General features: G+C 40.6%; 1 protein-coding gene across 5 annotated transcripts in view; it reads right to left on the bottom strand.

Annotated features, from left to right (window-relative positions):
• Window positions 1–1,307: 1,307 nt before the first annotated feature.
• Window positions 1,308–15,478, bottom strand: part of LIN7A (lin-7 homolog A, crumbs cell polarity complex component) — a 129,735-nt gene continuing 115,564 nt past the window's right edge. For all 5 annotated transcript variants that reach the window (XM_072724457.1, XM_072724454.1, XM_072724453.1 and 2 more), the window contains 2 exons: window positions 13,207–13,425; window positions 1,308–6,576 (listed from right to left, as the gene is read on the bottom strand). In XM_072724457.1, the coding sequence (XP_072580558.1) occupies window positions 13,207–13,425 (219 nt within the window). In that variant the 3' untranslated portion in view covers window positions 1,308–6,576. The remainder of the gene's footprint in view (window positions 6,577–13,206; window positions 13,426–15,478) is intronic.

A 15,478-nucleotide genomic window follows, 5' to 3' on the forward strand; every position in this document is an offset into this window, starting at 1 on the left:
TGTGTGTGTGTGTGTGTATGTGAGTGAGGATAGTGGATCCCTCGAAGGATTCTGAGCAAAGGAATAACTTCAGAGTGGGGGGAGCTATCTAGTATCTATAATAGGGAAAATTGGGGAGGAGTGTTAATTGTGAAAACAGTTGAAGGTTCACAAAAGTCCTGCTGAAAAACACTAAGGTTCTATGCCTGGGTAGGAAGGGTGAAGCAAGATAGTTTCAAGACACTTTGCCAAGGTGCGATCTAAAGAATCTAAGACTTGATGTAAATGATGAGAAAGATGACAGTATTTGTAGAGGGAATGGTAATGTTATCAGTAGAAATAAAGGGGACAAAAGGGAGGTAGGGAGATGTTAACCAGTTTGATTTGGGATATAAAGTATTTCTCCACTGGTGTATTTATGTGCAAAGTTAAACTTTCTATGATGTTAATTATTTTGAAGGGGAAGAATAATGATACAAGTTTTCTTAATAAGGCTCCTTGGCTGCCACCAATAGGACCCAGCCCTTAAGTTACATCATGTGCCCATTGAACTGAGAGGGGCAGAGAGAGAACAGGTACAGCACGTGTAGGATCCCTTTTTGTGAATGAATGAGGTGGAAGTTAACAGGAGGTCAGGGAGTTTGCAAATCCCACAGAAGGCGCCAGTTCCTGTTTGCCTCTCAAAATGTCACATCCACCTGTTTGTGGTTCTAACATAAGGCCAATCTCAATTTCTGCCCTTCGTGTTGGCTTTAGAACCTACTCCCTCAACAGTAAGATCCCACTCTATGGTTTGGAATGAAGAAGTACAAGGAACTTGGCTTTCAAATATTCAGGCACCTTCAGCATTTAAAAATCTTTCTATATCCATGTTTTATTTTATTTTTTAATATTTTATTTATTTATTCCTGAGAGACACAGAAAGAGAGAGAGGCAGAGATAGGCAGAGGGAGAAGCAGGCTCCCTGTGGGGAGCCCGATGTGGGACTCGATCCAAGACTCTAGGATCACGCCCTGAGCTGAAGGCAGATGCTCAACCACTAAGCCACCCAGGCATCCATGTTTTATTTTATTAAAGATCTATTTATCTATTTGAGAGAGAGAGAAGGAGAGAGAGGATGGGGGTTGGGGAAGGGCAGAAGGACAGAGGGAGAGGATCTCAAGCAGATGCCACACTGGTCGCCAGGCTCGATCTCATGACCCTGAGATCATGGCCTGAGCAGAAACCAAGAGTCGGACACTAACCCCACTGTGCCACCCAGGCGCGCCTGTATCCATGTTTTAAATGAATTTAAGAGTCATTTGATAATGAAGACAATACTTCCAGTCTTGTGTCTAATACTTTTACTTCCCAGCAGCATAATACCACTTTGGTCAGGTTGAACCACTGCACAATTTTGCAGCTCTTTCAGGAACGTAAAGAAAACAATTGGAAAGACGCGATCACATGCAATGGTGAGAAAATAGTACTATTGCCTGATCTTTCCCCAGAAACGTGAAGTATCCTTGGTTCAGCTCCACACTGTGTATTTATTATAAGCCCTTACAGCAAGGGAGTTTGTTTCTTGTAGCACCAAATAGACACAGTGGCTAACAAATAATTCTGAAAAGTCATTGACATATTTATCAGATGTCAAAAATTTTCTGAATCTGTACTTTATCCATGTCCCTGGCTTGAAGTGTTCTTTCCAAGAGTAAGCTGTGACATAAAATTGTTTTCAGTCCGCTTCTGCCACTGAGGTGGTCTGTTGACCTTAATACTTCACCGCTAGCTTTTCATATACTACAAAGGACTTTTATATACAGTGACTCATGTATTTTAATGACTCATTTGAATGTAATAGTGTCCCCCAGACCACAGATAATGGTTAGACACATGAACTCTTGTGTTACACTGCATGGGTTCAAATCCCCATGTCATCTGCTGTGTGACCCAGACAAGTCACGTATCTGTGCTTCAGTTGTCTTGTCTATAAAATGAAACCTACTAGAGTTGTTGAAGGGATTTCATGAATAGTCTATGGAAAGTACCAAGCACAGTAGAACCTAGTAAGAGCTAAATAAGTGTTAGTTATGAATAAATTATTACTCCTCTATCTTTCTGGGGTCTAACTATGGTGTATGGATAACTGAGCAGTATTTTTGAGTGGTGCATTTAGCAAGCTCATATAAATAGGTGCAGGGGGTCTTTCATGATTTCCACGGAGTTAGGGATTTCATTTCTTCTGTCAGCTGTGAAGAGGGACCCGATGGACAGTAAACTCTACCTATTGCCAAAGCGAGTGTTGAGGAGCTCCTCACAGTAAGCCTCAGGAGGACACTATGTCTGTCTTGTTAGCCGCTGTCTTTCTAGAACCTGGCATATAGTAGATGCACAATATATATTTGCTAAATGAATAAACACATGGAAAAGGCCCGGTGGCTATGTGATTAATCTTTAGCTCAGGTACATTCTCGAAATCAAATAGGAAAGAAGTGATCTTTCGAAAGCAGAAGATTTAGAGCTGTGTCCCCAATTACCGTGAACTCCTCAGAGAGAAGATACTAGTAAATATTGAAGGAGATATTCATAATGTGCTTGATGACATGACTTTTCTTCTTTTATAAAAATTAACACATAATATTTTATAATACTCATAAATGAAGTTGTATGTTTCATTCGCCCTTGCAAAATAACTCAGGGAGCTTTGACAAAGAACTAGAAAGGCTGAGCTTTCTTCATTGTTAAAAACTCCTAATCTCCAAACACTGTCCCTTATCTACATGTCCTCAAATCCTTGAAGCCTTTAAAGTAATTGATTCCAAATTCATGTACCTGAGAATTTATTTATGAAAAAAGAGTCAATTCTGATTCTATGAAATTCAGAAATTACAGTGCCAATTACCATAAATTGGTGAAATTTTTCAGGTTATCTGAAGGCAAAATTCATTTATTTGTCTATCCACCTATCCAATCATTCATTCATTCAACAAATACCAACTGAGCGCCTATAGTGTGGCCAACACCATACCAGATGTCGGAGACCTGGCAGTCCACAAAGCAGTCACGGACTTTTTTCTCATGGAGTTCGAAATCCAGAAAGGGGTGCAGTGGGTAGGACTGCCCCACATTTTGGGAGACATTGCCTAATGTTGGCTTCCCTTGATCTTCAGAGTATGGATTTCTACTTCACAACGCTATCGAAAGCTGGTCTTAGTAACAGGCTGTCCGTATAATAAGCACAAACTAGCCAAAAGGTGAGAAATTCAGGCATGATTCACACATTCACAAATATCTATAGATGTTTCAGAAAACGTAGACAAAACACCCCAACGTCTTGGAGTCCTATAGGCACAGCTGAGTAAAATGAACTGAGATCACATCAGTTTGATTTGTCTCGGTTGAGAACCTCATTTGTAAGTTGTGTAATCCATCTCTAGTCAAGTTCTTCCGAGACAGCCTTGAATTCTTAAAAAGCCCCTGAAAGCTAGATTTTACATTTAGATTTTTAGCATTGTCTTAAAAGACAGTGGTGGTTCACAGAAGGAGAGAATTCCCTATTGATTACATGATTGAGGAAGCACAAAAGTCTGTTATTCTTTCCAAAGTCAATTGTAATTTAAGCTCCTTATCTCCCTGCGGATGTTCTATTTCAAATGGCCACAGAATCAAAATGTAAATGCCCCAAATGGAAAGGTTCAGGTATTCTTTTACCAAGCTATGCTCCACGTGCTGGCCTTCAAAATCACAGCAGGAAAGAGTTTAGAAAAATCTGGCCACCAAAGTGACCAAGGGAAAGAACTCACACTCACCAGGATCATGGAGGAATCATCATTCCAGATTTTCCCCTTAACTCTGAGTATCTAATTTATTTGTGACATTCAAGATGGACATTCACATAGAGCAGCCTGGTATGTTTTCAATATGATTTTGGACAAGTCAGTGGCTCTACCGTGATCATTGATAATAAAGAACTTTAGTACCAGTTGTGGTGATTTCTTTTCCCTTTCCTTCTGGCTTCGGTGAAACTCAGAGAAACACAAAAGGGCCTCTCTAAGTCTTAGGGACAGAAACCTTTGATTAAAACTTTAGGGGAAAGCTTATATTTCAATAACAAGATTTCACTGAAAACAAAAAACAAAAAACAAAAAAACAAACCAAACTGGCCATTTGGTCATTTGTATGTAGGACCAGTGCAACATGTAATCTGTCTTTTAGATGCCTTGGGTGTGATGGATTGCCCCTTTACTTTGACAGAGAGCTTGGCATCCATTTATTAGCATTTAACATTATGCAAATTAAGCATAACAAAGACATCTAGAAAACACAAATGTAAGGTATCTGCTCATTTGCTAGCTGCTTCCGTTAACACCATGACAATATTTATATTGTTGTGAAAACAATCAATAATTTCATATCAACTGTACACTTATGGCTAAATGAAAACATACCCTAAGCTCCAAATTTATACAAGGCATTGAAATGTGTGGAAATGAGCATTTTCTCATCACAAGGGTGCAATGATTTCCCTTTATGACAATCTGTAGCATCGCCTGAATAGCTTTAATATTTCTTTGTTAAATGATAACTAAAATATATGTTTTATTAAATTTTTCTTATAAAAATGAGAACTACCTCTTTCAAACTGAGTAATACTCACGTAGTCTCCATTCACTCCCTTTAGTCATGCTTATCTCTTTTGTAAACCTATTTTACATAACATTCAGGGTCCTCCCCCTTGGCCTCCCCCTTTTCCCTCCCCCCCCTCAGTTTTCTCCAATAAAAAAATGATATGTTTTCAGGATGGTCATCGAAATCGGCATACCTCCTAGTTTCCTCGCTCTCTGTTCTCTGTTGGGTGATGTACTATGAAGAGTCCGCGGAACTTGGTATTGACAATAATACCCCCTTGACAGGGCAAAATGAAATGTGCTGGGCAGGTCTGACTGGTTTTATTTTGTTTTCAAGAAATAGCTCTTGAACCGAGCTTCATCAATTTCTAATTTAGGAGACTATCTGACATGTAAACTTTATTTATGTTGGGGAATCAATTTCTGCATTTGAGAAAAGGGAACATTCAAATATTTGCCTCAGTTTTAATGATCTATGTAGAATGTTTCAACCGGGCATTTATTCTTTTTTTGTGTACATTTTTGTGCCTAAGCCATGTAAGTAAGTGCCCAAATGATTATTGCTTCCTAATTCATTCCTGTGAGTAAAATCAGACTTAGGTACTTAGATTTTCGGTGAGTCAAAAGTGATGATCTGTATAGGTGGCTCTTAACAGGTCATTTTCCAGCCACTGATACTTCCTGAAAGATGGTATGTTCCTTGTCTATTTTCCTACATGAATATGTGTAATGAATTAGGCAGCTTTTCCCTTTAGAAGGAATAGCTTCTTTTCATTCACAATATTATATCCTGGTTTATATCTGCCTGATTTTAAAAGGAAAAATATTTTTGATCTTAAATTTCCAACAATATCCAGTTTATCTTTGGGGAAACTGATCTAGATTTTGTGTGTGACATATTATTTGTGTGTGTGTGTATATATATATGAGCACATATCATAATTGAGCTTTGCAAAGCCCTAAGCTTTAAAATATTAAATAAATTCCTGTAACAACATATCGGTGTAGGTAGAAAGAGTTTAGATTTCTCCAGAGTTTATATCAACCGAAAAATATAAAACTTAACCAGAAATTATTGAGAGCAGGATTATATATAAACATCATAGGAGGATCAGTTCATGAAGCTGGGTCCTTGGCTAGTGTTCTCTTACCAGATTCATAACCTTTGGTAAGAAAAGACCTCAATGTGTAGCAAATACACTCTGATAATATATAATTCGTGGAATAAATATGTTCTATTCTGTTAGAATTAATAACCATAGATACAAGCAATGCTTAAATTAAAAAAAAAAAACAGTACTAGAGTTCTCTATCCTTGCCTCTAGCAAACCAAAAGTTGAACTAAATTTGTCCTACTGCATTAATGCATAATTAAATTCATGGAAACAGAAGATAAAAAAGCCAATTGCTTCTAGAACCTGAACAGAGTATAATATGGTATAGCTTGCCATTTTCAAGAGGGGGATAAAGGTTGCATTTGCAATTAACTGGAATTCTAATTTAGATGATTCAGCAATATGGGTGTGGAAGGGGTCAGGGTGCGGGGGCAATGCACAGGTTGGTTTCTTTTAAGTGGTAGCAACCTTGAACTGATGCAGTTTGAACTCTAGCCTAATGAGGGACTGGTTAATCTCTGGAAAAGCTATAGACCAAAGATTCACTTCATCTTGGCCTGGTGATTTATCTGAGAGTCATGGACTTGATCCTTCTGGTCCTATTTCAGTCTGCAGACTGGAAAAGCTCTCCCTTCACACACCGAGAATTCCCACTGCAGTGAATGGAAGGTCTGTGTGTGTAAGGAGCACGCGAGCAGCGGGGGTTCAGCCCCAAGAGAAAGAAGGTGTCGAGTCGCCTTGGTAAAGAATTTACACACCACGTGTTCACAGCTTCTTGACAGGTATAATTATCAATGTCGTCTCTTCCGTTTACTATGTGCTGGGATTCTGAAGCACGGTTTCAGATTTGTGACTATCTTCTCTTTAAGGACCTGCAAGAGGGGGAAAGAGTGAAGGGGAAACCAGTGATTAGTATTCCTTTTGTCAACTGCAAGATGCTAAAAATATCGAAAGAGCATGTGCTATGTGAGAACAGCGAGGATTATTTTAGGCCCTATCACTCAGGCACCATCTTCCACATATGAACAAAAATTGTTTGATGTTTGCAAAGGAAGTAATTATCAAATGAGGATGGAAAAGACACAGTTATTCCCTAAAATGAAATACAGAGCACCAGTTTGGAAACATTTCAAATGTAAAACCTTCCTTCTTCCCAGTTCCAGACGACTCTGTTTTTCTTCGTGAAGGCAAAGGATGGCTAACCTCTCCAGTGGGATTCTCGGGGCGCTGGGTACTGCTTCTGCTGCGGTACAGCCAGCGGGGCCTCTCCCTGCTGGGGGTGTGGGGAGCCCCAACATCCCTTCTCTGAAGCACATCCTCAGACCCCCTTCTTCTCCCGCAAGGTCAGCCTGACACCAAGCAGACCAGGGTGGGCAGCTGCCCATATGGTCAGATTCGGGGACAGCAACCTCCCCGAACACCCTCCCAAGACCCGTCACTCTTCCCCCCCCCCCCCCGATTCTGGAATCGTGGCTCTCAGAGAGAACAGTGGTTTCCAATCTTTGTTTTAAAAGCTGCGGATATTTTTATGCCAATGAGTGCGAAGCATCATATACAAAACAGATTTTTAGAAATTGTGGCAGGCCTTGCAATCTGCCTACTTTGCATCAACACCCTCCAGCTGGCATGCCTTCTGCAGATGTGCCTAAAGGCCCCCGGGGCCCACGGAGTGGCTGGAAAGCCAAGCGCCAGGCCACTGTGCTGCTCCAGGACTCACCTAACAGGCCTGACCTGGTGCTGACACTTGCACCACTACAATCCTGGTAGGTACGCGACTGCTGCTGAGTGCTCACTAACTGCCACATGCTTTGTTAAAAGTTTTACATCTTTTTTTCTTAATCCCCATAACAGACCATTTTACCGAGTGTCCTACTGAATAACTAACTTCCTACAGGTGCCGGAGTTTAGCAAGCGACAGCTAGAGACTGAGTTTTTAACGAATTGATGTATTGTATAGTCCATGGCCTAAGGGACTGGGACTCAGAACAGGTGAATTTTAGTAACAGTCTTGGATCTTTTCACCTACTCAGAGGCTGGGGAGGGAGGAGGCCTGAGGGATATGCCAGCAGCTGAGAGATCCCTGGGTGTCCAAAATATGGGTCACTGAAGCACCCCCTTGGGAAGAACCATCTGCATCCAACGTTCTCATTGTTTCTCTCATCCTCTTGGTTTGTAATTCAACAAATCAGTGATTTTTTTTTCACTTGTTTAAATAAAGACTTCTTTCCATATTAGTGTAAATTTTATCACTCAGGTTGCTTTGCTGACTTTTAAATGAGCCACTGTGGGAGGCAGAATAAGGGACCCTAAATCTCTCCATATCCTAGTCCCCAGAATCTGTGGATATGTTAGATTTCATGTTAAAGGGGGATTAAAGCCATAGATGGATTTAAGGTCGCTAAAGGGCTGACTGTTAAAATAGGCAGCTGATCCTGGATTGTCCAGGTGGGATATACAATGAATGTGGTTAGAAGTGGGAGATGGAGAGGGGAGGAGCCAGGGAAGGGGATGTGATGAGGAGGAAGCAGAGGTCAGGACGTGAGCGCCCTTGCCAGTTTGGAAGATGGAGAACGAACCACGAGGCAATGTGGAGAGCCTCTAGAAGCCAGGAAAGGCAAGGAAATGAACTTTCTCCTCGGGGCCTCCTAAAGCCCAGAAAGACTGTGCCAGACTTCAGTCCGACAGAACTACAAGATAAGAAATTTACATTTTTTTAAGCCACCAAATTCATGGTGACTTTTTAAAGGCAGCAGTAGGAAATGACTACAGCTGAAGTGATGGAGGACTTAGAGGTAGGGGGTCAATGGTAAGGGTAAGTTGGATACCTCCAACTCCAAGTAGCATGACAATGAATCCCTAGGAAGCTCAGGTGAGCATGTCTGTGAGGAAGGACAGGGGATGTAAGGGCAGGTGCCATCGAAGAAAGTAGTAGACTGGCACAGTGGTGGAGACAAAGAGGCTTTGAAGCCCATGTTTCTGGCTTTGAGTCATGGCCTTATCACTTACGAGCTGTGAACCATGGTACACATGGTTTTATTTTTTTATTTATTTTTTATTTTTTTTTTACATATTTTTTTAATTGGAGTTCAATTTGTCAACATATAGCATAACACTCAGTGCTCATCCCATCAAGTGCCCCCCTCAGTGCCCATCACCCAGTCACCTCCAATCCCCTGGTACAGGTTTTATTTTTTATTTTTTTATTTTGTAAAGATTTTATTTATTTATTCATGACAGACACACACACACACACACACACACACACACAGAGAGAGAGAGAGAGAGGCAGAGACACAGGCAGAGGGAGAAGCAGGCTCCATGCAGGGAACCCAACGTGGGACTCGATCCCGGGCCTCCAGAATCACAACTTCGGGTTGAAGGTAGCACTAAAATGCTGGGCCCCCAGGGCTGCCCAGGTACAGGTTTTTTTTTTTTAAAAAATCCTACATGCCTCAGTTTCTTCCTTTACAATGAGATTATAAATAGTACCTACTATACCCCTAGGACTGTCATGAAGACTAACTACCTGAACACGTATGAAGCACTCGGAAGAGTTCTTGGCACACCCTCACAGCTTAATAAATGTTATCCAGCTTTATGATGATTATTTCTATTAACGCCGGTTTTCTGCCCTGGTGACTCTGTTCCTTGGATTCTTTTTTATCAGGGTTGTTCTTTGAGGCTGGTTTTCTCAGCTCTGTAGTGGCTCCCTGGATCGGATCATCAGGACAGCGGCTGTGGCAGTGGCAGTGGGAAGTTAGGGCAGTCCACAGTGGACAAAGGAAGGGAAACGGGGGCTTGATGATTGGTGAGGTCCCTGGGAAACTCCAGCGACCCTGGACATCTGTTAAGATCCAGCCTGGTTTCAAATGCAAGGACTTCTCTCTCCACCGTCAATCCAGCAACAGGAGTTCAGAGAAATCTGACAATCTTTAGTCTTGACTTGCTCAGAATGTTGACAACTCAAGGAGGATTTCTTTTCCTTTCTCCTTTTATTCTTTGAGAATCTGGGCAAAATGTGGATGTATGTAAAATCATGCTTTAAAAAATGAGGTGCTTAAAGCTGAATAAACGTAATGCTCTCTGTCAAGAAAGTGAGGATAGCATAAAAATATCTAGATTCCTATTCTTGGCTTAGTTTTCTATAATTCCATTGCATAGTAATCCTCTCTCTTACCTTCTAGAAAATGTAATCTATTCCTGATTATCAAACTTGGAAGTTAGGGAAAAATACAATTGAGTTTTATTTCAGGCATGTTTAAAATTAAAAGTAGGCCTGAGAGATACTCTCCACACATCACTTACATTCAACCTATTTTCCATTTGTAAACATCAGTAGCCATTAGTAGTTACTTAATAACATACACCATTTTAGATAAAAAAAAATATATATTCCTGATTTTGAGAATGGAGATTGTGTTTCACGTGATAAACAGTAAGACAGTATCTGACAAGTACGTTGCTTTACCTGGTCTTGGCATGACTTGTCAAACTCCAAAAAAAAAAAAAAAAAAAAAAAATCTGAGATCATTTCAAAGTAAATTGGTCAAATGAGCTTCAAATTTCTAACCAAAAGCAACCATAGTATGAGTTAGGAAGTGTAACAAATCCCAGTTAATCCTTAAAAATTTAATTAATTAACAGTCGAACAAGAGCTAATGTAGGTCTCTTTGACTGAATTCACCATAAAATCCACGGATGACAGGACTTGGTTGTACTTCACTTGTACTTGAAATGGCCACTGGAGTTTCATCTCAAGGGGCCACGATCATGTGTGGAGCAAGTGCTGTCTTGGCAGGCAGAAACATAAATTTCATGTTCACTTAAATAGAACGTTACTGTATCCACTACAAGAAAATTCAGTTCGTAAAGGTCTTTTATTAAAAATGTCAGCCTTTGGGACGCCTTTGTGGCTCAGTGGTTGAGGGTCTGCCTTCTGCTTAGGTTGTGATCCTGGAGTCCCAGGATCGAGTCCCACGTCCGGATCCCTGCATGGAGCTGCTTCTGCCTCTGCCTGTGTCTCTGCCTCTCTCTCTCTCTCTGTCTCTCATGAATAAATAAATAAAATCTTAAAAAAAAAATAAAAGTCAGCCTTTGGTCATGAGACAATAGGAAATTCTGAAGAGGTTTAACAAAGGCTGCTGGAGCAGACCAGTGACATGGAGTGCGCAGCCCAGCAAAAACTCAGGCCAAGTTGTACACTTCCAAAGATGACTGAATGGATATAACAGTGGAAGCTTTTAGTGAGACCTCAGAAGTCTGAATGGCAACATATTTCTTTCAAAACACTTCAGAATAATTTTACTCTGGGCCAGTGTGGCAAATCAATCAGGAAAATGGTACAAGTCGTCATTCTTGAGGATGGAAGAAACAAATGAGTTAGTGGAAAGAGCGTCCACGTCTGATGAAAGGATTGTGGCTTGGTGTTAGAAAAACGACCTAGGAAAGCACTCTGACAGTACTGAGGTAAAGCACCTTTATATTTGGAATAGATTAGAGAGAAGGATGTGGGCAAAATGACTTGTCCGGTGATGCGACCCCATCACTACATCTCAACCCTGTCATCCCAGTTGAGTCAGCGTCTCTTGCCTAGACTACTATACAACAGCCTTTTAATTAGTCTCTGTTCTCACTCTTACCTTGCAGTAATCTATTTTCCCCAGAACAGCCAGAGCGATCTTTGTTAATACATAAATCAGACCATGTTATCCCCTTGCTTAAAACCCTTAGTGGCTTCCACTGCAATAAAATCTAACGTCCCTCAGTGATTTAAAAAGCTTTCTGTGACCTGGCCCCCCCATCTACCTCTCTGTCCTTACTCATTATTTCCTAACTAACTACCCCCCGCCCCCAGCTTTCCTTCTATTCCACGAACATCAAATAGCTCTTGGAGCTCTGCACCGGCTAGCTCCCCTTCTGCTTATGCTCATCTCTGGCTTCTCCTAGGCATTCAACCTCAGCTTACATGTCATCTCCTTTGAGACGTCTCCCTTGATCATCTAATCGAAGGCTGTCACCTAGCCATGGTCTATCAAAGCACTCCATTTTAACTCTGCGAAGTATGGATCCCAATAAGCTAATTTTATTTACCTATATAGTAGCTCTCTCCTCCAACCAGAATGTAAGCACCATGAGGGCAAAGACTTTGCTTTGTTCAAGCTGTTTCTACAGCCCACGGCAGTACCAAATAGATACTCATTGTTGAATAAAGGTAGTTTTTAGAATGAATGGAAGGTGATTTTGGATGAAATCACCAAGCTATGGTATATACGGTATAACTTACAAGCTATAAAAGATAAGACTGTTGAATTCTCAGCACAAGACAAACCCTGGAGTCCTTATACTTCCCCAAGTAGCTTCTCCTTTTTTCTGAGTGTCACAAACCATCGAAAGTCTCATGTCATATCCAGTGTTTCTTTCAGGTTGTGCAAACAGTAATCTGATGTTGAATGACTTAAAACCACTATTACCCATTGTCACCTTTCCAAGAACATTCGAACTTCACTTCAAAATCACATTTGAGGACATCATCGCGTAGAGGTGTGTAATGCTATTAACTGTCTCTCCCAAAGGGGAGCAAGGACAATTTATAGAGCTCCAGAATATCTGATGTTGGCAGGTGAAATGCCCGTGAGAGCAAAAAGGACGATAATTCTATGCTCCTTGAAGGTGTGCTTGTGAGGGCTCCACGAAGCCACTGCAACTTCGTATCATTCATCTAAGAAACGGAGGTTCAGTGATACTTACTTGAAGGGTTTTTCTGAGGATAAGGACTAAGATGGGAAAAGAGCCCAGCACATAGGAGGGCACTTCAAAGATGGTGATTCTCACTCTTCACATTTTTTTCTTGGATTTTCTTAAAAACATATAGTAAGACCTGACTTAGCATTTTTGTCACAAAATGGAACTTAGAAAAAGGCAAGAGCGTCACTTTTTAAGTGAGCACCCACAGAGAGTCTGGAATCTGTCAGAATATGCACACTGGCAGGTTTCCACTTCATTCTTCACAGTGGAGTGATTTTCCAATAATTTGTATTGGTATTCTAGAGGGATCCTCCCAGGATCAGCATTATATGGTTGTTTAGTTTGTACACAGTGCAAAGGCAACTGGCCAAGAGGGTGAATGAGGGCTTGTTATCTAGTTCTGTGCCCGGGGAATCTGCGTCGCACAGAGGCTGCATTTTCCTAATTTATATAAAGGCATCCTATAGTCTGTACCTGGCCCTCTCAAAGATATTATTTTCCAAAATATCTTACATTTGCAGGAAATACAGCTGAATGGCATATAAAGTAAGCAATGGTCTTGTCTTGTTTATATTTTCTGAGTTTGTTTTTTGTTTTTTTTTTTTTTTGTTTTTTTTTTTTTGCTTGCTTGATTTCTGGGGAGGTGGGGTTGTTAAATCTAATGATGATATTCCAGCTGTCTAAGAAACCCTATTAAAAACCGAAACAAACTTGTCTGTGTCAGGGACTTCCTTTGTGCAGAAGAAGGCGCTCCTCACCTATGACATGTGGTTCTGCTGTGTTTGTTGCTGCTGCTGCTGTTGCTGCTGCTGAATTAACAACTGCTGCTGCTGTCGACGCCGGGCAGTCCGGAGCTTTTCAAAGCGAGCCTCCATCTCTTCCAGGACTTTGGGGGTGTATCGGACCACCAGCTTGACGCTGTCTTTAGCAGCCTTGAGCAGTTCCACAGCTTTCTCATGGTGCTCCCCTTCCACGCTCTGAAAAGATAGGGACATCTCTTAAAGGGGAGAACTGTCATGTTCTTCTCCCTGAGGGACCCATCTGCGATTAGTATCCTACAAAAATCTGGGTTTGAAATTTCAAGAAGGGGACTGCAGATGGGATGCACTGCCATCCTCGTTATCACTTATTGTTCGTTGGTGAAGTAGCGGCAGGTTAGGATGCACTAGGGTACAGAATAGATTGAGTGGGGGTTCAGGTTTGGAGGGTGAGAAGCAACCAAGACCTAAGATTGAAACGTTACTGTTTAGAGTGGGATTTCCAAAATTCATCTGGAAGACTAAATGCACTGGCCAAGAAAATTCTGAAAAAATGGTAATATACGGGGACTTTTCCTATCAGATATTAATGTCATTAAATATCTACCATGATTACAACAGTGTCTCATCGTAGCAAGAGATAGAACACAGAGTCCAGAAGCGGATCCATCATGTATAAAGCTTTGTTATATGATAAATGTGGGTTTTAGACCAAAGGGGGAAAGAACTGTTAAATGATGCTGAAACAAATAATAATTAAATAAGAGAAGATAATGTAGAGCCCAATCTCCTAGTCTGTGCTAAATATAACTGATTAAAAATTTAAATGTAAAAATAAAACCATTAAACAACTAAAATGAAGCAGGGCTTCTTCATCTTGCAATGGAGAAAGAATTCTTAAGTAAACATGCCAAGGGAAAAAATTACAAAATCAGATTCATAAATTGTAAGTTTCTATATCTCATATGCCATAGAAAGGCCAAATAACAAATGGGAAAAAATATTCTTGATATATGACATATTGAGACATCTCAATATTTGTTCATACTCTTACCATGAAGAACATTTAAGAGTCTATAAAGTCCTAAGCAAAATGGTCACATGAACTCAGGAACAAAAAGTAATTTAAAAAACCCTATGAATGGACAGCTAAGCTCCCTTGCAATGAAAGAAGTACAGATGAACACAAAATATTTCATTTATAATTCAAAAATGGTAAATATGTGTTTTTAAAAATATGATGTATTTTCAAGGATGTAGGGAAATGGGGACTCTCATACACTGCTAGTAACTTAACACAAACTGACACAGTTTTTCCAGAGGGCATTATTGTTATGCATTGGATAAACCCTTTACAAAGAATAGTTTATTTTCAGAGAAATTTACTAAGGATATCATCAGATGTGCACACATACCTAGAAAGTAGGAATGATAAAGCAGAAAGCAAAAAATAAATCACTTCCTGGCTTTTAAGTACCAAATCTTTTAAACATCATGATATAGATAAGAGTTGGGAAACTATGTTTTTACTACAAGTAAATACAAAGAGGTTTCTTTCCCCAAACCTTCTAAAGATTCTCCAGGTTGGGATTAGGGAGGAGCAAAACAGAAGCAATCTGTAATCAGACATCACAGGGCCCTTAAAAAAAAAAAAAAAAAAAGGAGATGATTTTCCTTGCAGCTGCCCCTCAGGGCAGATGACCTAACTCCTATTTTTTAGGATCAAAGTGCAAAGGCCTTTTTGACCTGCTTCCTGGATAAAGCTCCCAGAAGAAAACATCTGCGTGAGGACACAGGCTGAGAGACTGCCAAGACACCTAAGAGTGGATTGGAGTGGCGGGGAGGGCCACCCCAAGTTGGCTGAGATCACATTTTACAACCCTAGCAGAAAGGGGTCTCAAAATGGGTATTACACCGAGTTCCAAAAAAACAAAGTAAGTTGCATTTTGAGTGCAATTCCATTATAGCTAGAGATTCGTAATTGCTCCATCATACGGATTTGGAGACAAGAGAATTTTAGCACTTGCTTCAGCAAGGTGGATGTGGACCAAGAAAAAGAAAATGCTTTGAATTTAGCAACGAAGCAGTCACCGTGGTGTGTAAGAATGCTGCGTCACGTGTTGGGGTACCAAACAGATACCAAGGGTTTAAGAAACGACCATGGTGAGACCCAGAGGCAACTTTCAGAAGCACTCACTCCCTCACCAAGTCTGGGGCACATGGAGAGCAAGGGGTTATATACAGAGCAGCTGAGCACAGTGAATTTTTGCCT

This window comes from Vulpes vulpes, chromosome 10 (assembly GCF_048418805.1).
Source record: "Vulpes vulpes isolate BD-2025 chromosome 10, VulVul3, whole genome shotgun sequence".
Classification (NCBI taxonomy): Eukaryota; Metazoa; Chordata; class Mammalia; order Carnivora; family Canidae; genus Vulpes; species Vulpes vulpes.